Consider the following 22,839-nt stretch of genomic DNA (forward strand, 5'->3'; position numbering starts at 1 on the left):
AGGGTCGTCCAGGTTGGCATATTGAATGTTCCGCGATGGCTGGATCCATTCTAGGAGAGTCAATGGATATTCATGGAGGAGGGTTTGATCTCCGATTTCCCCACCATGACAATGAACTGGCACAATCTGAGGTGAATGAACTGGCCTTCAGTTTCTGCAGTGAAAAAGCGACATGCTTTACTTTGACTGCAACTTACACAAGTCCATCAATTATTTTTAAAAAATTTTTATGTGTTTTGTATAAGCGTAACTTTTTGTTCTCAGGATTTTATTCTTAAATTATCCTACTTCATAGTATGTATGTAAACTGTGTTGGGTCTTTGGGGTTTTTTGTTTTTGCTGCAGGCATACTTTGAAAATGATCACTGGGTTCGGTATTTTCTGCATACTGGCCACTTAACAATTGCTGGCTGTAAAATGTCAAAATCTTTGAAGAATTTCATTACCATAAAAGATGCACTGAAGAAACATACAGGTAAAATTACTTTGGAATTTGAAGGCTTTTGATGTACTTTGAGTGGTGACTGTGGTAATTTTGTAATTCAGGCACATAATGGAGTTTCTAAAAATGGCTAACTTCAGGTGTCTGTCTTCTTCACTAATGTTAGAACAGCTTCCTTGTTCTGCTGTTCCTTGTCAGTATTATCTGTACAGATAATAGTGTTCTTGCTTTTTTGGTAGATGTATTGATAGTAAGAATATTAAAAATTCTGTTCTTAGCCACTGCAGTATTGGAGGCCATAAAAATGCTTTAGATATGATTATTTTCCTTGTTTATTTTGAAACTCCTAATAGCACGACAGTTACGGTTGGCTTTCCTCATGCACTCTTGGAAGGATACACTGGATTATTCAAATAATACCATGGAGTCCACTATTCAGTATGAGAAGTTTATGAATGTAAGTAAGCTTTCCGTTCCTCCCCCACCTCTCTAAGCTTTGTGTTGTCATATGTGTTTCAAGAAATAGAATCCAAGGATATATAGGCCATATCCACAGACTTGAGTTTGCCTTCTGAATTCGTCAGGTGAGATGTCACAGTATTTGTTTAGCTACCACTGAACATTAAAGTCATGTAAATTCCACAGACAGCTACATTTCTCTGCAGCTGGGTGCTCTCGCCCAAGTTTTGACATCTCTGAGCAGCTTGGCACTTAAATGCAAGATTAGTTTCTCAGTTCAGCTTGCTTATAGGACTCAGTCCAACAGACACTCTCATAACATGTCTACCAGATCAGACTTTACACAAAGTAAAGTGTAAAGAGAAGGGGAGTATCATTCCTAACTTTTCTCCTTGCCACATACATTGAGCATTTGCCTCTATACATTGCGGGCCTATGTGAGGGGTCAGGCACAGTTCCTTTCCCTGCTTAGTTTGGAGCTCTGATTTAAACCCACATTTCCTACAAGGAGGCTGTACAGCATTTTGAGATCGTTGATCTTGGTGTCTCCAGCTGAAGCTATTCTGCTTTTTATGTAAAATGTTTGGTTTGGGCCACAGAATAAGTGAAAATTACTTTTCACTAAGCTGGGTGCCCACATAAAATAGGCCCTTGCTATAAAACCACTTTTATTCTTCAGCTTCAATTGCTAGCAATGCACTTAAAAATCTGCCATGAGAATTCTTGCCTAAACTTTTTTTAAATGGTATTGTATTTGAGCAGCTTGTTGTAGAGTATCATAGTGTATCATGCAGTGGCAGAGCCAAGAGAGAGAACTGAGTCCAACTGTGATTTACAGAGTTATGCAAAATGTGTGGGTTTCCTTGTTTTGACAGACATTCAGTAGGCTGAAATGGTGTTGAAACCATAAACTTTAGGAGGCTAATTAAAAAATAACGCCTTTTTGTAGTAAATATTGGTTGTGTCTAATTTAAACTGATTTTTAACTATATTCTTTTACAGGAGTTCTTTTTAAATGTGAAGGATATTCTTCGAGCTCCCACTGATGTGACAGGCCAGTTTCAGAAATGGGAAAATCAGGAAGCAGAGCTGAACAAAAAGTGAGTGGAGCATTCCTACTTCTCTGTGAATAGCCATTGTGTAGCTACATGTTTAATTTTTTTTATCCTGGCAAAGTGACTTACTATGTATATAGTGATATTTATAAATCTGTAGCATTTTCACTGAGAACCCAAACTCTGTACAAGCTAGTGAATTTATGCAACAGCTTTATGAAGTATAGATTAAATTGTTAATTTCCCTTTCATTTATGTTAAGTACACTGGCATGTCTCATCGCCCTATTTATGAAGGGGAAGAGAACTTTTTTGTTAGATAGCTGTTATTTTCTTCGCTACTTGAAATGCTGTCCTATCTGAGAAGTGACCGATAATTCACAGTGGTTACAACTGGAAAAATAGTATTTCACACATTTCAAAGTGCAGTGAGCAAACTGAGACAAACAGAAGTTAAATGACCTGACTAAAGGCACAAAAGATCGGAGTGCCAATGTTTGAAAATGTCTTATTGAGAGAGACAGTGATATCGATATTGCAGTCTTTCACTTTTATAACAAAACTATCATTATTGTTTGTAATATGAACAGCGTCCTATATGACTTCTATTATGTGTGAAATTTAAAATAGAAGCATCTTATGTTGAGTACTAAAATTGTTCCTAGTTCAGTTCACTGTTGTGGACAGTGATGTCCTCTGAAGATTTCATCTTCAACTTGAGGCTGGTGGAGATAACCCTTTTTTTTTCAAAAAGAGGGAAGATAGTAAGTAATACAGAGGTCAAAAGGAAGGCACAAAGAAGTGGGAGGAACAGAAGATATGCTTCATGGGTATTTGTTTTGTCTCCTTTCTCTACCACTTCTCATTCTCTTTTCTCTGGAAAAAGTATGTTGTTTGAAACAGTAGTACCCCCCTTGTGTGATGAAATGGTACTTAATATACTGTATTTCTTATTATGCCTATTCATGAACATTACAAATGTTTGCATGAATTTATTCCTTGTGTGCTTGTAACAGCTTCATAACACTTCACTTTGTGGTAAGTGAACTTCCAATGAAGATGGAAAAGATACTAAACAGAGTACTTGGCTGGTACATAGGGAAAGGAGAGCAATACTGTAAAGAAAAAAAAAGTAAGCACAAGAAGGTACTAAATAAGTAATTTATACTACTTTAAAAAACTGGTATGAAAATGTCAGTTGCTGAAAAAGTGTTTGATGTAATTTGTTTGGATAGTTGCTGCCAATTAGATTATCCTGCCTCCCTTTGTCCATAGCAGCAAAACAGCAGCTTTGTGATAATGCCTTTTTCTTGCTCATCTGTTTTTCCTTCAAATACAAACTATGACCAACAAAAGATTATCTCACTTGTAGGTCCTCTTACTCTTCTAACAGAGATTGTTCAGAGTAGGTTGCAGATACTTTTGACATCTATAGTAAAAAAAAAATTTTCTTCTTTTAGTTTTTACGACAAGAAGGCAGCAATTCATGAAGCACTGTGTGACAATATTGACACTCGCTCTGTCTTAGAAGAAATGCGTTCGTTAGTCAGTCAGAGTAACTCCTATATTGCTGCAAAGAAATCGTCCAGACAAATGCCAAACAGACTTCTTTTAGAAAACATCGGTTCCTATCTCTCTCAAATGCTAAAGGTATGTAAATAGTAAGTAGTAACATTGCTATTGCACTGTGCAATTATAACTGTTGTATTTCTCAAGTATGTTGGGATGTGTACAGTCTTTGTTCAAATCTTGTAGGAAACTAGAGGTCTTGCACCCCCTAACCAAAACAACCCCAAACTGCAGTGTATGCTGCGACGGGAGCAATTTGGAGTCCTTTATGTTACATTATAATGTCAGCTAATGTTTTGTTGAATAGTGGACAGCCCCCAATACATGTAAGGAAAATTAGATAGTAGAAAAAATATGAAGTTATAATGTCAAACCTGACAGCTTTAAAGCTAAATCTTGAAAGCCAATGCTTAGTATGCTGTATCAATTCAAAACCAAAACATCTTCTTATTAGAGCAGTGAATTGTGGGTTAAATGAGAACTAGGTGGCTTCAAACCCCTAGTACATATGATTTTGCTTAGTTTTCACATACCTGTGACTTGATGTCTACAATCTTTTCTCTTTTCTTTTTTCTTTCTTTTTTCTTTCTTTTTTTTTTTCCCTTGACCAGATTTTTGGTGCCATAGAAAGTGATGACGCAATTGGTTTTCCTGTTGGAGGGAATAGTCAAAACATAAATGTAAGTGAAGGACAAAGTACACTACACAAAATTACTCTGTGTCCTTTGAAAGCTTAGGTTAAATAAAGTGATTACATTACTGATACATAGCTGAATTACGTTCTTTCCACTTTTAACATTTGAACCTGAAGTAATTAATTGGCTTAGGAAGCAGGATTCTTGTATGAGAATTGGGGGTTTTTATAGGTTTGTTTGACTTAATGACAAATTGTATAGTAACCAGAAAAAGAATTATCTTGTCTTCTGAATGATGTGTCTGTTTAAGAAACCACATGTTAACTACAGACAGCACATGCTACAGTCTAAAGACTCATTACAAGTATTTGTATGTTAAGTAGTTTCAGAAATATAATTATACTGATTAAACTTTCTTGCGGTACACCAAAGACCAGCCTGGAGGCAGCTGGAGTTTTATCCCCATTTCAATCTCTTTTTCTGATCTCATTTGTAGCCACAGTTTTTATCTGGCTTTTGAAGGCTGTTTTGCTTTGGTCACCCAGCAGTTCTACTGTGATGCAGAATTTTTCTGGAAATAGTTGGGAGATAGCTGATGTAAGTGCTGATGGGCCCTGTAATAACAGTAATGTTTCATGGTACAGGCAGGAGAAATAACTCCATATGAAAGCTATCAACTTTGCTGTCTTTGTTCATGCAAAAAATTTGACGTGGACAAATCAGTGCTGTTTTTCAAGTATTTTTCTGCATTCAAAGGTGTGACCATATGTTCTTCTGTTCCTCCTTAAAAGGAATAAATAAAACATTTGTGGTGTAACAAAAAAGCTAAACTTTTTGTTCATCAAAGGAAGAGAAAAGCTTGCTTATGATTGAAGAATGTGAATGAACACTCATGTGATCGTGGGCCATGCAAATACTTACATTACTGTGCTGTGGAAATCTCCAGTAATGATATAATAAGGAAGATGCTCAGTATTCCATACCAAAACCCATCAATAGTGAATTTTAATTTAGCGCAGAATTATTTTGAATTTCAGACGAAAGGCAGCACCTTAACACCTTTTTAGGGAAAATGAAAATTAGATTTGTATTTAACACTTCATTCAGGCAGTGTTTACAATAGATATGCTTTATGGAAGGATTGGCAATAGCTTGGAACAAGAAGCTAAGCCCTTTCACTCCTTCAAAGTAACGTTGCCAAGGGTAGTATCTTGTGCAGAATCCTGTGCTAACACCTGTTAGCACAGTTGTCAGAAGAATCTTATTCTAACACCTGTTACAAGAAACTTCTGTTATTATCACCTAGAACATTACTGGTTTTAAGCATTATAATATAAAGATGCATAATATCACAAATGTTTTGGCTGTTTCATGAAATAGTATACCCTCTTTCAGTCTTCCATGTAGATACTTATTTTTCGTAGCAAAAATTACCAGGTTGGAATTCAAGGTTGGAAAACTTCTCATTAATTACAGAAGGCTGTGGATCAGGCCTACGGTTTCTTTGTCTAAATTGGAGATGAAGGAACCAATAGAGTCATAATCTCCAAAAAGGCATAATCCTCTTCAAAAGCTCTGAAAGAACAACTAGCTTAATTACCATGGTTCAGTAATTTACTTGAAAGGGGCTAGAAGAGATTTGAAGTCAGAAAACCTCAGGTTCCATAGTCTCATTTTCCAAATGAATTAAGCATTGCTGTCAAGTTAGTTATTCTGGAAATAAAAATCTTTCATCTTTTAATGACTGATAAAGTAGTGACAGTGCATGCTTTCCTGACACCGTGTCATTTGCATGTTGAGCTAGTTTCAGTGTAGACGGGCTAGTGGAGATGTGACTGTTGCTCACTTTCCAGAGTCTGTTCCTTCTGCCAAACTTGTCAGCAGTGGTTTCAGTTGTGAAGCTGATTGCATAGCATTCACGTTTATGAAAAGTTTTAACGGAGCCCCTCAACTCCTTTCATATGGGCACTTCTAGAACATAACAGACTATCTTGTCTGTTAATTGCACAGAAATTTGTCATGAAGATTTAACAGATGGGAAAGACACATGGAAACTGGGGGGGGGGGGGGGGGGGTGATATTTTTTTCTCTCTTCCCCATCCTCCAAAGTAATGAAACTTTTAATTTAAGCAGTCCCCTGGGTGCCTGGCTTCTCCTCTTGGGATTCCAGAGGAGTGTTGGCAGGCAGTGCTGATCTGTAGTTGTTTCTGTAATTGTTCACTGCTGTTCACCAGCTGCTTGCTGTTGCTATTCACTACCATTGAGAGCAGGATTCTCAGGACTTTTTCTTTGAGGTTTCATGACCAGCATTTACTTACACCTGAAATAATTCAACAGTAATCTCTCCCCACTTTTTGTGGGGGAGGGAGTCGTGTGAGGAATACAGACAACTGCACTGTATTGGAAAGAAATACAATTAGCATAAGCTAACATCTGAGGAACAGATCTCTGTTCTAATGAAGATAAGTCCTAACATCAGTTTCACCTGGTATTATGTCTGACAAGCAGTTGGACCTAAGTAAGACAACACAGAGCACGAAAGGGCAAATTCATCTGGGTGCTGTTTTTATTCCTGTACTGCATTACAATTTGCTGGACTGTAGCATAACCCTGTGGAACTGATGAATCTGTAGCTAAAAGGAGACAAAAAAGGAATGGGGAGAGGCAGAATCTCACAAGTGGATTTTATCTGCACAAAAGGAAAATTGACAGCTAATGCAAATTATCATCTATCCTTTGACATCAATAGAGCAGTGACAATTTTTATTGATACAGATCTGCCCTGAGGGTCAAGTTCCATCCAACAGCACATAAATATGAAGTGGGTAAGGACATGTTTTATATCTAAATGATGAGTAGCTAACTGTAGAAATAATTATCCTGCAGATTGAATCTACAGTGATGCCATATCTACAAGTTCTTTCTGAGTTCAGAGAAGGAGTGCGACAAATTGCCAGAGAGAAGAAAGGTGAGAGTTTGCTTTTCCCTGTATTGTTGCACATGAGACTCAGAGGTGGTAGGAATCAAACTGGGTGGGGTGAGCCAGCTGATACAGTTTCTCTTTGCTTAGAGAATAAAAGTAAGGCATCTTTAAATCAGAGCTGCTTTGAATATTTGCATCTCTGCTACCTGTCTCTTTAATTTGGGAATCTTTTACAGGCTGCTAAACTAATTTGCTTTTAATTTCCTAAAGAATCTACAAATTCTGGAATGACAGGACTAGCTGTTGTTTCTCTAGATTAGGGCACTCCCTGCTTTCTAGGTATGAAAGTACCCATGATCTCTTCCCCCAGGGAGGTTGCATTCTCTTAAAAAGTGTAGATTGCTACACAATGAAACTGTCTGTGTTTAAATAGCCCGAGATGTTCGTTCTTACTTGTTAGCATAGTTGGAATCGCAGCTCCCCTGATGGTAATTGAGCGCTCTTGTTGGAGAATTCATCTGGGAGTTTGCTAGAAGTTGTTTTGGGTGCTTTTGTTTTCCCGTCTGAAGAGCTTTGGTCATGCTGTGTTTGTTGGCAGCAGAACTATATAGTGTTAAAAAGGTAGTTCCATTAAGCCTTCTTTGATTTTACTGGTTGATTAGTTCCTAATGGAGCTCTTACTATTTTCAGCTGTTCCCTGTGGAATTTTACATGTCTTCAATATGTATTTGATGTTTTCTTAAAACTTTCTTACACTGAGATTTGTACTTGAAGATAAAATATGGCATTTTTAATATATAAAACATATATAAATAACCCATATATTGTCTGGTTGATAACCTATTCAGCTGGCAAAGAATCTGAACCCTTATTCTGCTACTGTTTTGAGTTCTTCTAAGGGCTATAAGTTTACCTTAAAAGCACAAAACTGTATTGATGTGACTATTAGCTATTACTGTGAAACTCCTATAGGCCGAATTGATGCTGAGAAATAGGCTTATTAGTTCCAACAGCAAATATTTTCTGTAATTTGAATTAATTCAAGAAGTTTGTGTGTATATCCTCAGCCAAAAACATGACCTTTGGTCTTTCAGTAACTTAAATAGTCATTTTATATGAGGCTTTTTTTTAACTTGCTTTCTTGTGGTTGAGCTAAACCGATTCTCACTCTAACAGTGGTAAGGTTTAAATATCATGGGGCCTCCTGTAGGTCATTTGTAGAATGTACTTAGCACTAGACTGCTTACTGGCACTTGAGTTTCTTACTTGGAAGGTACTGATTTTTTGCATGAAATAAATTGGGTAGTAAGAATAAAGCTGGATTTAGTTGCTATTTGGTTGGGGTACAGAGCACTCTGCAGTTTGACCAGGGAGGCACCTTTCATTAAACTATTTGATATATGGAAGCTGAGCGGTGGTTAGCAGGACACTGACATGCTACTGATTGGTTTCCCTGTACCCATTAAATTCTTGCTTGCAGGAAGTGTTAAATCACTGTAAAAGTTGTTCTGATTAATGGCTGGGGATATTGCCTCTACATGGTTGTAAGTGAAGGGAGTTTCCCCATCATAGCCCAATGCTGGCAGGATGGTGTTAAGTATTATCTAACATGATCCGTATTGCTTTAAGTATTCTTAGAGGTTAAATAAAAAGTATGCTGCTTCTGTAAAACCTGCAGAGTAATACAAATGTCCCCATCCATATACATATAACTTTTTAAAATGTATCTATATTTACAAAACATTTCACAGAATAGCCATTTGTAAAACTATGGGTTTTGGTAAGAATCAAAATGTATATACTCTACAAAAATTTTACCATTATCCAGAATGCCTAACATTCAAACATACTAGTAAAATAAACTCTTCATTTTATAAGCTTATTAGTATTCCAAATGGAGACCTGCCCTGATCATTTGCAGTTGAGTCTTGACTTAATTTGTGAACATACCTAGCAATGATGGTAAAGAGAAAAAGGAAAATACTATGCTAGCTGTACAAGGGAAAGAAATGCAGAAAACCTCTGCAAAAGACATCAATGATAGGTTGGTCAGACCATCTCTATATTGCACATCCTGATGTTTTAATTGAGTACTTGACCAACTGCAAAGACCCCATATAGCTGTCTCTGCAATTGCAGATGCACAGCAGAGCAGATCTGTGCTCTAGTGCAGCCCCTGATGCTTGGGAAGAATTCTTATTAGCAACGAATTGTTATTCAAATGTTCAAACAGGAGCAAGTCTCTTCAGTTGTTGTTGGTTACTTACCTCAGGACATCTGCTTGAATTGACTACCCTGTGGTAAAGGTGCCCACGACTGAACTCTGCCTGCATCTTCATTTCCTGCCATGGGTGCTGGTGCCACTTGGTATCTTGCTTTAAGCTGCTTCTAGGACACAGTGGGAAACCCTCTGCTCTCTTCCTAATATATCAGAAGTTGACCAGAACTGGGACAAACTTGATCATTGTAACCATGCCTGCTCTTGTCTTTTGCTGCCAGTCTTAACATCCAGCATTAAGATGCTTTTTAAGCTCCTCCTTTTCCTTCCCATCACATTCAACAACAGCACAACATCTGTTTCACATCTGAGACTCTTTGGCTTGAAATTCACAGAAAATGTGAAAAGAGGTCTGGGAAATAGTCACAGGCTCGAGGAGTGCCTAGCTGCCAGGCTGTTCATGGGCACTGGTGATAAGGCACTATCCCACTGGTTTCCTGGTCACTGTCCTCAGTGGGGATAATGGCATATGTCTTGAGGCAGCCCATAAACAACCCCCTACCCAATCCCTAAACATCTTTGCTCTGGGGGTACCACATGCAAAGAACAGGCACATTTCAACCCTAAGAAGCATAGTGCTGACTCCTCTGGATGACAGAGGATTGATCAGAGGATGTATCCTTTTGTAAATAATACATGTTTTGTTATACATTTCTCCTTATTCTCTACCTTGATGGATTTCTTCTTCTTAAACTTTCAATTATTCATGATTTCAGATAAGAAAATATTTATAACTAAGCAGACGCTGTTTTATTGAATAAGCAGTAGGTGTATCTGATACATTCTTGATATGGTATGTGTAATTCCTTTGCCTAGGTTAGAGTGAACACCTTTTAGTGTTAATAGCCAGTGAGGTAATCTTATCCCTTGTTTATCTTAATGGCTTATTTAGAGTTGCATCAAACATGAATGTTTGTATAACTGCTCTGGATCAAGAAAAATAACAACTTAGTTCACAGCAGACAAAAGAGTTTCTATAAACTGCAATCCTTTCCTATACAAAGAGAGTCGCAGAACACTACCATGCAGTGAAATAGGGTGGCTGTTCCTTTTTATGGTATTAGGATAGTTGGTGCTCTGTTCACTGTTCAGCTCTCTGAGACTGACAATTATGGAAGAGATGAAGGCTCAGGGATGGTACTTGTATCTACTGGTATATACAGTGTTTGGTACAGTGTCTGGATGGTAGCTTCTACTGTGAGAATTACTACCTTTGAGACCCCTATTACTTCTTAGGTTTAATCAGCTGAGAGTTGCTGAAAGGGAGAACATGGTATCATCTAACCCCAGTATCTATCTTGTCACACTTGCTAAGCGTTTCCTCCTAAATACAAGGCTGTCTCTAAAAAATGCCACTGAATTAAGTTCACAACAGAAACATACTGGGTCTTCTTGATGCATTTAGTTCCTCTTACCTGTTCTGCTGCTTCTTGGCTGATACAGTTTCTCATCCAAGTAAATATCTTGTATGAAGATTTATTTTCCTCTTAAGACCTGATAGCATCTATTTCAGCTAAATCTTGAGTTCTTAACCATATGCTGTCATCAAAGGCTCTTTGATAAGCTTGCAAGAAAAAAAAAAGTTAGTTGTGATGCCCTGATCACCAGCCAGAAAGCCAAATCAAAATTCTCTGTTCTGCTGCAACTAGCTTGCTTGAAAGAAACAGCTTGGTCAGACTATGGTAAAGATAACTATCTGTAGAAACAGAGGATGTTTGGATTACAGTTGCTTTGACAGAAGTATGTGCAGTTATCAAACCAACAAAATCATAGTCCTTCAAAGGCACTGTTAGATGTAGCACAGGCTATGTTATTTTGTGATTTTTCTAAAATAGGGTTCTTAACGCTTCTTACTGGAAATCCTACAGCAACCGTTAGGATCTTCCTGAGTCATATACCCTTCCACTATACGCTGGCAGAATCATTCCATCATTTCTGAATTGCCTTGGATTTTCTTTCTGTTCTCCTTCAGGAACAATGAGGGTATCTTGGAAGAAATTTATGAATTTCAAGTCCCTACAAAGAAACATGCTGATTCTCTTTGTAGCTGAAAGAAGGCAGTACCTCCTTAAAAGGTTTATCACTTTCAAACAAAAGAACTTTCTCTGGCCTATGTGAGAGAGTGGCAATTTCTTAATTGCATTTAAATAACTATGTAGCAGGACAGAAGTATACTTTCACCAAATCTTACTTTACTAAAAGTATTTTTCATGCTCTGTAGTAACTGAAGTGCTGCAGTTGAGTGATGCTCTTCGAGATGACATCCTTCCTGAACTTGGTGTTCGATTTGAAGATCATGAAGGTACCCAATTATGTCTTGCAACTTTGTAGGTAGCTGTTTTTATAATCTTACTGTTTTCATAAGAAGTGGGAAAACAACCTGTCAAGTCTAATCTGGAATAATCCAACAAACTAAAGGACTGCAAAACTATAGCTTATCTTATTTGTGATGTATGAATATAAGTTATAGAACTGTATATTGGAATATATGTATAGAATATAAAAATGTACATTGCAATCTTTTTGATCTTTTTGTATAGCACCTAATTTCTTAATCACTCTTGATAAGTTGCTCAGTTGTATTTGCATTCAGCTTGCAAAAAGAAAACCTTTATCATAGGGTAAATACATTTATCTTTGTTCAAGCATTGGAAACTCATTCATCTGTTTTTGCTTCTTTAGGACTTCCAACTGTGGTTAAATTAGTGGATAAGGACACGTTATTGAAAGAAAGAGAAGAAAAGAAAAAGGTTATTATTTTAAGCATTCTATTTTTAAAAAATTTAAAGTAATGTGTAAGGTATGGATACTTTTACATGTCTTTGATAACTTGTAAGAAAAATCTTAACAGACTAGCAACAAGGAAAATAAGAGAATTGATACTAAAATTTGAGTGTGTTCAGGAAAAGAATTTTTGAAACAGTAGCTTCTTGAAAATTTTGTGTGGGACCTAATGAATACCTCTAAGGTTTTTTGTTTGTTTGTTTTTTAAGATCTTCATATAATTGAGGGATGTTGAGTATTGCATGCATACTTCTTATCTCTCTGGAAGAACAATTCCAATGAGAAGCTAATTCGTAATTTTTTTTGTCTGTAGAAATGAAGTTGACATTTTCCATAGAACTAGACTGTATTTATCTGATATGTGAGAACAAAATGCACTGGCTAAATCTTAATTAATGTAGTATGGATGAGTGAGATATTCAGGTTGTGGGGGCAAGAATTCACGTTACTATATTAAGAATATGAATTCTAATTCACATGCACAAGGTCTGTACTGAAACCCTCCTTTTGGCACTTCCTAGCATTAATATTTGACTTTGTAACATTTAAAAGTAAATTTCATATGTCTGTCTTCAATTTTAACAAATAGTAAAATTCCATCATGACTAGAAATGTTTGGAAGACTTTCCAACATTTCTCCTTCCACGTAGATATTTTTTAGAAAAGGGAGAAGTAAAACGTAGTTTCAGCCAATTCCAGATGTTTTCATCAAAAAGACATTTGAAGGCAGTTTGTATATAGCTGCTGGGTGGAACCTGCAGCTAGAGTACATTTTCCCTGGAAGCAATATTATATTCAGTACTGGCAGAACCCTTGGAGAACTGATAGGTCTCTCCTAGCAAGTGCCAGATGAGATTTTTTTTTTTTCCAAGTTTCATAAGTTGGCTAAATTTGGATAGTTGTTTCCCTAGGAACATCAAGGGATACAACTGCTTCTTGAGAAACTGTAATGTCTTCACAGTTTGAGGCAAGAGCTTAAAATACCAGCAAAATACAGTCTTTTTTTAAAGTAATTTGCAAAACATTCTTCCCCATGAAATGGCAGGACCATTTCTTTCGCAGGCCTTGTAGATATTCTTTTGTATGTATACACTTTGCATGCAAAATGCATTCTGAACAGTTAAAACCAGTTTAACTGTGAATAAAAGCACATGAAATCAAAGTCGTACAGTGGGAAGTATCAGACAATCCTAATTATAAGGCATGGTGTTTTTGCTGCAGGTCGTGCTGCCAGTTCTGTCTGTAATTAGATATCTAGGGGCGCTAGCTGGCTCAGATTTGTAGAAAACAACCAGATTAAATAGTCAGTTACCTTTTACTCATTAACATTGCCTTTCATAGATTGAAGAAGAGAAAAAAAGGAAGAAAGAAGAAGCAGCCAGGAAAAAACAACAGCAGGAAGTAAGTGTTCAGATCCTTTTAATCTGTTTTTGAAGAAAAGCGTTAGCAGCAATAGTCACGTGCAGGAAAGATTACATTAGAGCACAGGCTCTCTGCCCAGCCTTAACTGGGCCTCCATTTATTTTTTTTTTTTGTCTACAATTTCCTGCTCAGAATGACTTTGGCTTGCAGTTCAGGTTTGAATTTTCAGCTCCTATTATAGAGAAGGCATCTTTGAAAACACAACTAAAGGCTGCAAAAGCTTCTTAGAAGAATTTGTAGCACTATAGAGAGTATTCCTTAATTGCCAAAGTAGTATCTCACATGCCTGTTAGAGAGGATTTTGCTTGTGTCATTTATTATTTTCTTGCCTTTCCAGTATTGTAGGTATTTGTGAAAACTTTTTTTTCTCTTTAAGAATTCACCTGTTCCCTACGATTGAACTCTGAAATGTCGTGTTTTGTAAAAACATGTTTTATCTCTTACAGTTGGAATTGAGATAGCTCAAAGGTTTTAGGCTTTGGATGAGGAGTAGACAGCCAGATGAGATGAACTCTTAAGAAAAGATTGTTTGCCATGCTGATGACTCTCAGGAAATGCGTTGTTGGGTTAAAAGAGGATATAAACTTTTAGAGAGCACCATGTACAGAGAGAAAATGAGATAAATAGCATTTACCATCCACAAATTCCAAGTAGCTTTTTGCATTCTTTCAAAAAGGTGATTCCCTCGCATTGGGCATAAATTACTTGGAATGGACTCTGAGATGTAGTTGTTTACAGATAAGTGAGAGTTCAGTTTATTTTCAGTGCAATTACTTGCATCCTGATCCTGCTGTGACCTGCATAGAAAACTGTGCTTGTCAGCAGGAAACTGTTGATAAAGGTGGTTCCCTTTGCAGTGAGTTAACTGCTGAATATTCTTTAATCATAGCAACTATTCACTTTATGTTTATACCTAAAACACTAAGGAACCAAATTAGCAAAAATCAGTATATAAGTGAGTTATTCTGAGTTCCTGCAATACATATATTTTATTAAGTGGTTCTCTACAGATTTAAAATGCTTCCCTTACCGCCCCCCCCTCCCCCCCACCGACAAGCACAACTAAGACTTATTCAGTTGTTTCTCACTGAAAGTTTCTTTTCACATGATAAACAATAGTGAATTAAATGCTCTTTGATTTGCAAATTATAGTCCACTTTTCCTTTTGCATATGTCAGGTTGTCAGTAATTAACTGTGATGTTAATGCATGTTTTATATTACAGGCAGCAAAACTGGCAAAAATGAAGATTCCACCACATGAAATGTTTAAATCAGAACATGACAAATATTCCATGTTTGATGAAAATGTAAGAGACTCTTCTTTAGATAGGGAGTGGCTTTCCTTCCCCAGTTGTATATACTCACTTGTATATGTATGTAGCTTATCTCATTGCAAAACCTCCAGGGCAGTGCTATTAACGTAGTGAGAGGAGGGAAGGAGAGAAAGAAAAGGTGATATATTAATTTTATTGCAAATACCTTGCATTGGGGAGCAAGGGTCTCTTAACTGTTAGCCATAATTTCAAGGGTATTTTCATTGTACATTGGTCTCCTTTGGCCCTTCTCATCGCAGAGCAAAATTCCCTGTAGATATTGTGGGTAGGAACATATATAATGTTTGTTCACAGATGTATTACCCTGTTGCAAGGCAAGGAATTCACTTGCAAGTACAAACTCCCTACCTCTGCCAGAACTGATGTTTTTCAGAGAGGTCCTGTGCTTCCTTTTTGTTTCTGCCCACTGTTTTGGTCTCTCCTGGCAAATGATCTCTGAAGGGGCTGCTCTTGATTGCTCCCCTTGAGGATAAAACGTGTTACTTGGAAAACATAAAGCACTGTTCCTTCAGTGCTTGATCTGGGACATTGATCCTGCTTCTACCTGTCCTCCTCACCCGCACGAATTCAGGCCCTGGGGGCAAGTAAGAATGGAGAGTGTAAATACTCGTAAATACCCCTGCAAGCCAAGGAGAATGTCCACAAAAACTCTGATCATACTTTTCTCCATTGAGAACACAAATCTCTTACTGCTTTTGCTTTAAGCCTTGGATTCAATATGCTGGTATGATTAAAAGTGGTCTCTTAACCATCTGTTCAGGGATTAGTCGTTATTCTCTTAACTATAACCATCTAGAAGATAGTTGTCAAAGTTTCCCTTACTTAGCACAGGACAGAAAATAAATACACCCTTTGCCCTTTCATTAACTGGGAAAGGAACATACCCAAGTAGTCATAGTTAGTTGTCAAACTTCTAGGTGACTAAAATTAGCCAAGATGCACCCCATCCTGAGAGCCTGTCATTATGACATTATCACTCTATCTTACTAAAACACAATTACATAAGGAGCAAAAGCAGTCCAAGAATTTATCTTAAATACTCTTTTTTTTTTTTTTTTTTTTTAATATTTCAGGGATTTCCCACCCATGATACAGAGGGCAAAGAACTCAGCAAAGGACAAATTAAGAAGCTAAAGAAACTTTATGAAACCCAAGAAAAGCTATACAAGGAGTATCTACAAATGGTTCAGAATGGAAGTGCAAATTGAAAACAACAGGACTCTTTTTTTAGAAGGCGAGTTCTGGGTCACCATTGAAGAAGTGAGCATATACTGATGCTGAAATTTCTGTTTACACTTTCTATTATGTGCAAAGTAAAAATCCTGTTTACGTGGATTAATAATGTCATCTGGAAAGTCAATAAAAATCCATTCTTAAAAAAAGCCAACCTGTAAGAAATTTCTTCGGAACAATGGTAGCAGGTTGAATGGTTGCCAGTTATATTTGGGAAGGTGCTGCTCAGTCAGCAAATCCATGTAAGGATTCTTGTTTATTATAGCTGTCCAGGCTTTGTTAATTTGTCCTCCATACTGATCTCCTCTCTAAGACCCACTGTAGCTTGCATTCTGGAATATGTCAGAGTCAGCAAAATTTACTGCTAAGTGGGAGCTGAGTAATTTGTCCCACAGTAAGAACAGTATTTTCCAGATGACTTTAGTATCTTTACATAAGCAGGAAAAGTGGGTAGTTCCACTATGATACTTACTCTAGCTGCTGTTACTAAAAACTCTCATAAGTATACCCAGAACACTGCATGGTAGAAGCTAACAGTCCCTTTGTTGCAAAAGGGAACAGATCATCTTTGCTCAACCTGCAGTTACAATCAAGTGGGTAAGTAAAAGACAAATGCACCTGTATTGAACAAACAGGTGGGAAAGACATGAACGGTGGAGGGTGGTGCGTTCTTGGAGCTATCCCTCCAAGGAAACAGGAGTGCTGCCAAAGTACCCGATTATCCAAAGTACTCAGTACCTAACTACCTGTTCAGAGCCATGGGAAATTAATAGAGGTTTCTAATTGAGATACAGTTTGTAGATTGGTTTGCAATTAGGAAATACAGCTATACATTGCTCATTATTCAAGACTGATGTTTTTAACATGACAGTTTAACCCTGAGTTAATAATCTTTCTGGTGTAGTACGGTCACGTTATGTCTGCAAGGACAGTTCTCTATTTTTGCCTAATAATGCACTTCGCTGGCAGTAGCTACTAAAGGAAATTAAGTTAATGAAATCCTAAAAACTCACCTACTTCACAACTGCATATAACAGCTAAGTGTCCGATATGCAGAAATATGCAGAACTATATTCATCAAGTATTCTTAAGCCCCAAGGTGACTTGCAGAAGGTCACACTGTGACACCTGTGTTCTCTTAACTCTTAGGCTTACGCTATAACCAGTAGGCTATGTTCCTTTCCTTAATTAAGAGTTAAAACATCTTTGCTTTATATTTTTATATTTATATTCCTCCTTCTGAGGAATGAACATATTTGGAGTAACAGAAAAGTCTAGTAGGGTGTTTTTCTACTTTGTCTGTATTTGCCTTTGAAAACGTATGGAATGTTAAGGTCAGTAAAGAACATGCATATTGTATGCAGAAAATAAAATCTGTTGTGAAGTACAAGTTGTATGTGACCTTTGTATATTGGGGAGAATATAGAGCTTATCTTTATTCCACAACCGTCTTTTTGAAATGTGGTTTACAGAGCTTTTCCTTTAGCTTGCTATTACTGATCTAATTCATCTTGCATTCAGTATTTGATTATTCTGCTAATTTCTAATTAATTGTATAAATGCATGTTTAAACTGTACAACCACAGCAACGAGGGCAACTTCTCTATCCTTTGGTCTGTGAACAGAAGAGGATCAGTTGCATTTTACACCATTCTTGATTCTAACCCCCTTCAACATTATCAGCTCATTGTTTTCTTCCCAGCATGCTCCCCCAAGACACATGTGCACTCAGGATATCCATGAAGGGATGGGATGTGCCTAGGCTGCTTCTGAAGTTGCTACTTAATTTCAAATAGTGACAGTAATTTGCTTACACAAATTCTTTTTTGGTGATCCAAATTAGCACTTGCTTAAAGCTAGTTAGTATATAACTACGGAGAAGATGCTGTTAATCCATTGCTGTCCTGGATTGTAGTTTAAGACATCTCCATGATAACATCCTGGCTTTTGCCCCTACACACTGTTTTTTCTCCTCCTGCTATGTTTTTAGTAGAACTTCATCCAATTCCATGATTTAGCTACTACCTCTATGTAGAAGAATTTTTTAAAAAATGCCCTTTTCCCTTCTCAAATGCTTAAATTTGTTTGTGGGACAACTCTCCTTGCATAGATCTTAGAAGCATTTCAGAATCATATTCTCCAAAGGTTATTTTCCAGTCTTTCTGTATGCTTCCTGCATACATACACTGCTTCCTCCCTATTTTTTTTTTTTAATTTATGGTTAGTCATGTCAGATAAGGGTCTCTGCTTATTTACTGCCCCATTAAGGTGTTACTCTACCTGTAAAATTATTTAGCTCATGCTTCCCATTTCCGTGTTTTGTCTGATTGTCAATTTGATTGTTTTAAGCTAAGATGATTTGAAAGAATCCTTATCTGAAACATCAGTGCTGTTAAAGTCATCTTTCTCTTCTGCTACAGCGTAACAGGATTCCTGTCTTTGAATTCTCTTTGAACACAAACAAAAGTCTCCTAAAGTCAACTGGATTCTTTTCATATACATCATAAGGATCAGAGCCTTTGAAATCCTCTCCTCTTCAGGCTCACCTTGTGTCTTGGGTGATCATTGTTCTTCCACACAGCTACTTATTCTCCCCTGCTTTTTATAGTGCTTTGCTATCTAGTTAATGAATTTTCAAAGTTGCCTTCTTCAAGCAAGCTTGTCACTTGACTCCTCCAGCAATAAAGCCCTCAAAACCTTCCCATACTTTAACTTTTCTCCCCATACTTGAACTGGTCTTCCAGTTGCCATTTTCTCCTCCTGTCTGTTTCAGCTGTCCTCAGAAGTCAGTGTTGTCAGCAAGGAATATGTCTGCTTCATGAAGCAGCTGTGAGTTAGTTGACAGGCATAAGTATTTTCTATTAAAAAAAAAAAAAGCACACAAATCAGCATCTTCTCCTGTAAAGAAGCTGCTAAAATATTTTTACCTTATCACACAAACAGGAAGTTAATTCATTCTCTCTAAATAAAATCAGACTTTTGCCCATATTTTGAGTTCCTTTTTTTTCCAAAAGCAGTAGGATAATAAAAACAATGACCTTGGCAAAGAGCCAAAAAAAATAGACTGAAGTCTCCTAGAATTTGTAACAAAAAACAAGCTCCAGAGCTACTCTAAATCAGTTACTTCTATCCTCTTTGCAGCCACAATTTAGCAAAAAAATAACAGTATGCATGAAGTCCTCCTGAAGGAAGACTTGCTGGCAAACAAAGAATGCTGCAGCCAGGCTTGGATGCACACTGTTCAAGATGACTTTTTTGGTGAAGGTGTGCCAATTGACCTGTGCGGATTACTGAAACAAACAACACAATACCTCTTCCCTGGCAATCCATCAAGGTGGCATTTAAGTGAATTCCACTGCACTTGCTTAGTGAGAATGACCTGGCAACCAGGAGAAGAGAATGCAAAAGCAATGGTCTGCATTCAGTGTCTTAGTCACCTGTCTCTTTCAGCAAGGAAAAGGGAGAGGACAGACTCCACAGTATTTTAATTTTTTTTATTCATTTTAAAATGTGCACATATGCATAGACACTCTCAGGGAAGCCAATCTGGAATGTGATTTTCTAAGCATTATGAAAATCCCCATAGCTAAATCTTGGAATTTTAAAATATATTCATTTTCTGGAACACAGACCTTGTGTTGGTCTGTACAACATGGAGCTTTTTATTTCTCACCTATCAAAGAATTTATTCAGAGATGGCAAGGCAAGGTAGAAGCATGGTGTTTCTGGTTTTAATGGCACCCTTGGCTGAAGGCCAAACTCGGCTTCAGCAAATTTTGTTTTTGTCTTTTGCTCAGAGTGTGCCTTTCAGCCTTCTAATGAGAATATTCACATTAATGTCAAATATGAATACTGGTCCACTAAAGAGAACAAGTTCATCACTCAGTTTGTTCAGATACTGGTAGAAAAATCTGTGAATTGTTCAACCTGGTCTTATTGCCACCAGTCTTTTCAAAGACTTTAATGAGTGCCTAATTACATTTATGATACTCTCCTTGACCTCTTTATGCTAACGTTTGTATTTGCTGTCTACTGTTCCAGGAAACCACCGATGCATTTTAAGTGTGCAAATAAGCAAATCTCTGCCACATACAGTATGTACCTTCAGCTGCTTTTTCTACATTTTAAGCTAAGTTTAAACATTTTCAGGTGGTGGTAGTTGTTGGACCAACTTTAGCTCCCTCTTTAATTACACAGTTTCTACCACACAAATATGAAAAGCAATTTTTACTCCTCTGTGATTTCACAGGGCAATTTCTATACAGGACACTGTACTACATAGTATTTAACATGTCTCCCGAGATGGAACAAATTAATTAAGAAGCACATTAGCTATTTAGTACCAAGACTCCACTTAGCAATGATCAAAGTTTTTCCTCCCCCTCCAGAAAAAGTCATTGACGAACTAAGTCTTATCTCTCAAATTAGGCTGTGAATGTCTGGCATCTCACTAAGTGACAGCAGTTTCCATTAATACCCACCCAAGGGCAGAAGACACAGATATTTTAATGCCAGTTACAGATCTCAGCCTAAGCTTTCTCTCCAGTGTCTAGTGCATCTGTTCGGCATCTCTGCCATAATCCCTTCTCTCAGGTTTGGTTCTCCAAGCTCTTGTATGCTAGGCTGGGTGTTTAAATCAAGCCAGGGTGATTCAGCAAATATCTTTTTGCAGCTCTCTGCAGGGTAGGAGCACCTGACAGCAAGATGACTCCACAGATTGTGCCTTATCCACAGTCCTAAAGTCTACCACCGTGCTACAAGAGGTTAGACAACAGTCAGCAAAAATCCCTCATTGATCATGGGAGATTAATGCCTTGGGAGAGGGGCACTAAAAATCCAAGTACATAAGGTAATTGAAATGTGTCTTTACTTTGATATACATCAGTGGAGGAAGAGAGCCAAGTACTTCTAGCACTCTGACCTGTTTCAAGGCTTTAATCATTGGTCCAGAAGAAGCCAAATCTACTTTTACAAGACCATCCTAATTTTAAATTAATTCAGGGTTTGCAGCATTTACGAGAACTGCGTTAACAAGACAGCAACTAGTGCAGAGGGACAAACTCTACACATGCCACAGAAGATGCAGTAGTGCAACAAATAGTCTGAACAGGGCTGCAGTGTATTTCTGCAACAGCAGAAAGGTGCAGCTAGATCACATACTCAAACAAGACCTCCTACATCTTCATAGGAGACAAAGTTTGGAGTTTGTACTCCAAACATCTTCTGGGTGGAAAGGAGAAATAGCTTTTAACAAAATGGAGATTGACAGAAAAAGCTTAAAAGAATACTTGACAGCTATGAACCAGGAGCAAAAACAAAAGCATGGAGTAAGAATACCTTCAGGTAAATCCTCCTTTCAGAGTTCATTATGCTCTTCTTTGGAAGACTGAGAATTAAGTGTAGTCACTACCATGAATAAAGTTGTCCCAAATGAATAAAGTTGTCCCAAAATAGGAATTCATGGAAATATGAGGAGGCTGTTAACCTGCTGATGTTAGAAAAAGGACTGATTTAGAGAAACAGGGAAAGGGAGCCAGAAGCAAAGAAAAGAAGTGGAAGAACAACCTTTCACTGAGCATATCCTCTGGCCCACCAAATCTGCTTGTTTGTGCAGCTGACTCTACAACATTCCTGCAGTTCTTTAGCTGTCTGAATGCAATTCAAAATTATCTCATTCTTTAATTACAGTATTGCTACCTATTTAACTAATGATTCCTGTTATTCCTGTTACTTAAGTTCCTACAATAACTGAATTAATCCAACATTAATGTATTGATTAGTTGTTAATTAATAAAATATTGGTCTCATCATTTCCAAATTTTAATTTTGCCAGTGAAAGGATTGTGATGATAAACCCTAGTTGTTAATTACTGAAATCCAAGACTAAGTTGCAGACCTGGAGAACACCTTTTTTAGAACAAGGGAATCCACTGACACAGTAAAGGGTTAGAGGTTTTTCCTATTGAGTGAAAGATTATTAAAACTCTTTCAGTGGCCACACATGCTGAAATTGCACTGTTCTTAACACCATGCTACACAGCATCTGCTGCTTACAAAATGCCATACAGACAGAAGCCAGGCTGTTAGGCTTTTTTTTGGTGTTGGTTTTCTTTTTTTACGGAAGAGGAAATTATGTCCGTATCTAGACTAGGAAACTATGCTGGAAAGGCTAGCAGCTCCATTTTCAAACAGGTGCTCCATCTGAAACACCAAGAAGGGCTTTTTTTTTTTTTTTTTAATAGTAAGCACTCAGCTCTTTGATTTACCTTCCAACTTTGAAAGTTTAGTCTCACCCATGCAGATGGTGCACAGAGAGGTTCCTAAAAGCATGATCGCATTATTAATGCAACTAACCGCAACCCCTCAAACACACGTACGTGTATCTGCTAGGACAGTAAACCTTGCGCTGCGGGCAGGCGACTGAGCAGGAGATGGGCGTTGCTACGTCCGTCGTTGCAGCTGAAGGAACTGGAAAGCAGCACCGCGTTTTAAAAGCCAGCCACAGGACGCCTCAGAAACTGCACTTCCCAGCCCTCAGCACGGATTATCTTAACGGCAAACGGAAGGCAAGGCAGACGCGCCCCGCGTGCGGGCCAGGGATGCGGCAGCCATCGGCCCTGGGCGCCCCACACGCAGGCTCGGCTCGGCCCGCCTCCGCCTCCGACCTGCAGCGCACGCCGAGCCGGCAGCGCCCGGGCACGCAGC

At 37.8% G+C, this 22,839-nt stretch overlaps 1 protein-coding gene across 2 annotated transcripts in view; it reads left to right on the forward strand.

Moving 5' to 3' along the window:
• CARS (cysteinyl-tRNA synthetase) overlaps window positions 1-17,513 on the forward strand; it is a 36,527-nt gene extending 19,014 nt beyond the window's left edge. For both annotated transcript variants that reach the window (XM_010563876.1, XM_010563877.1), the window contains 12 exons: window positions 3-131; window positions 346-475; window positions 796-899; window positions 1,904-2,001; window positions 3,416-3,605; window positions 4,136-4,204; window positions 7,046-7,127; window positions 11,582-11,662; window positions 12,043-12,110; window positions 13,486-13,545; window positions 14,791-14,874; window positions 15,975-17,513. In XM_010563876.1, the coding sequence (XP_010562178.1) occupies window positions 3-131; window positions 346-475; window positions 796-899; window positions 1,904-2,001; window positions 3,416-3,605; window positions 4,136-4,204; window positions 7,046-7,127; window positions 11,582-11,662; window positions 12,043-12,110; window positions 13,486-13,545; window positions 14,791-14,874; window positions 15,975-16,109 (1,230 nt within the window). In that variant the 3' untranslated portion in view covers window positions 16,110-17,513. The remainder of the gene's footprint in view (window positions 1-2; window positions 132-345; window positions 476-795; window positions 900-1,903; window positions 2,002-3,415; window positions 3,606-4,135; window positions 4,205-7,045; window positions 7,128-11,581; window positions 11,663-12,042; window positions 12,111-13,485; window positions 13,546-14,790; window positions 14,875-15,974) is intronic.
• The last annotated feature ends 5,326 nt before the right edge of the window (window positions 17,514-22,839 follow it).

Source organism: Haliaeetus leucocephalus, unplaced genomic scaffold (genome assembly GCF_000737465.1).
Source record: "Haliaeetus leucocephalus isolate CR32 unplaced genomic scaffold, Haliaeetus_leucocephalus-4.0 Scaffold173, whole genome shotgun sequence".
In the NCBI taxonomy this organism is placed as follows: Eukaryota; Metazoa; Chordata; class Aves; order Accipitriformes; family Accipitridae; genus Haliaeetus; species Haliaeetus leucocephalus.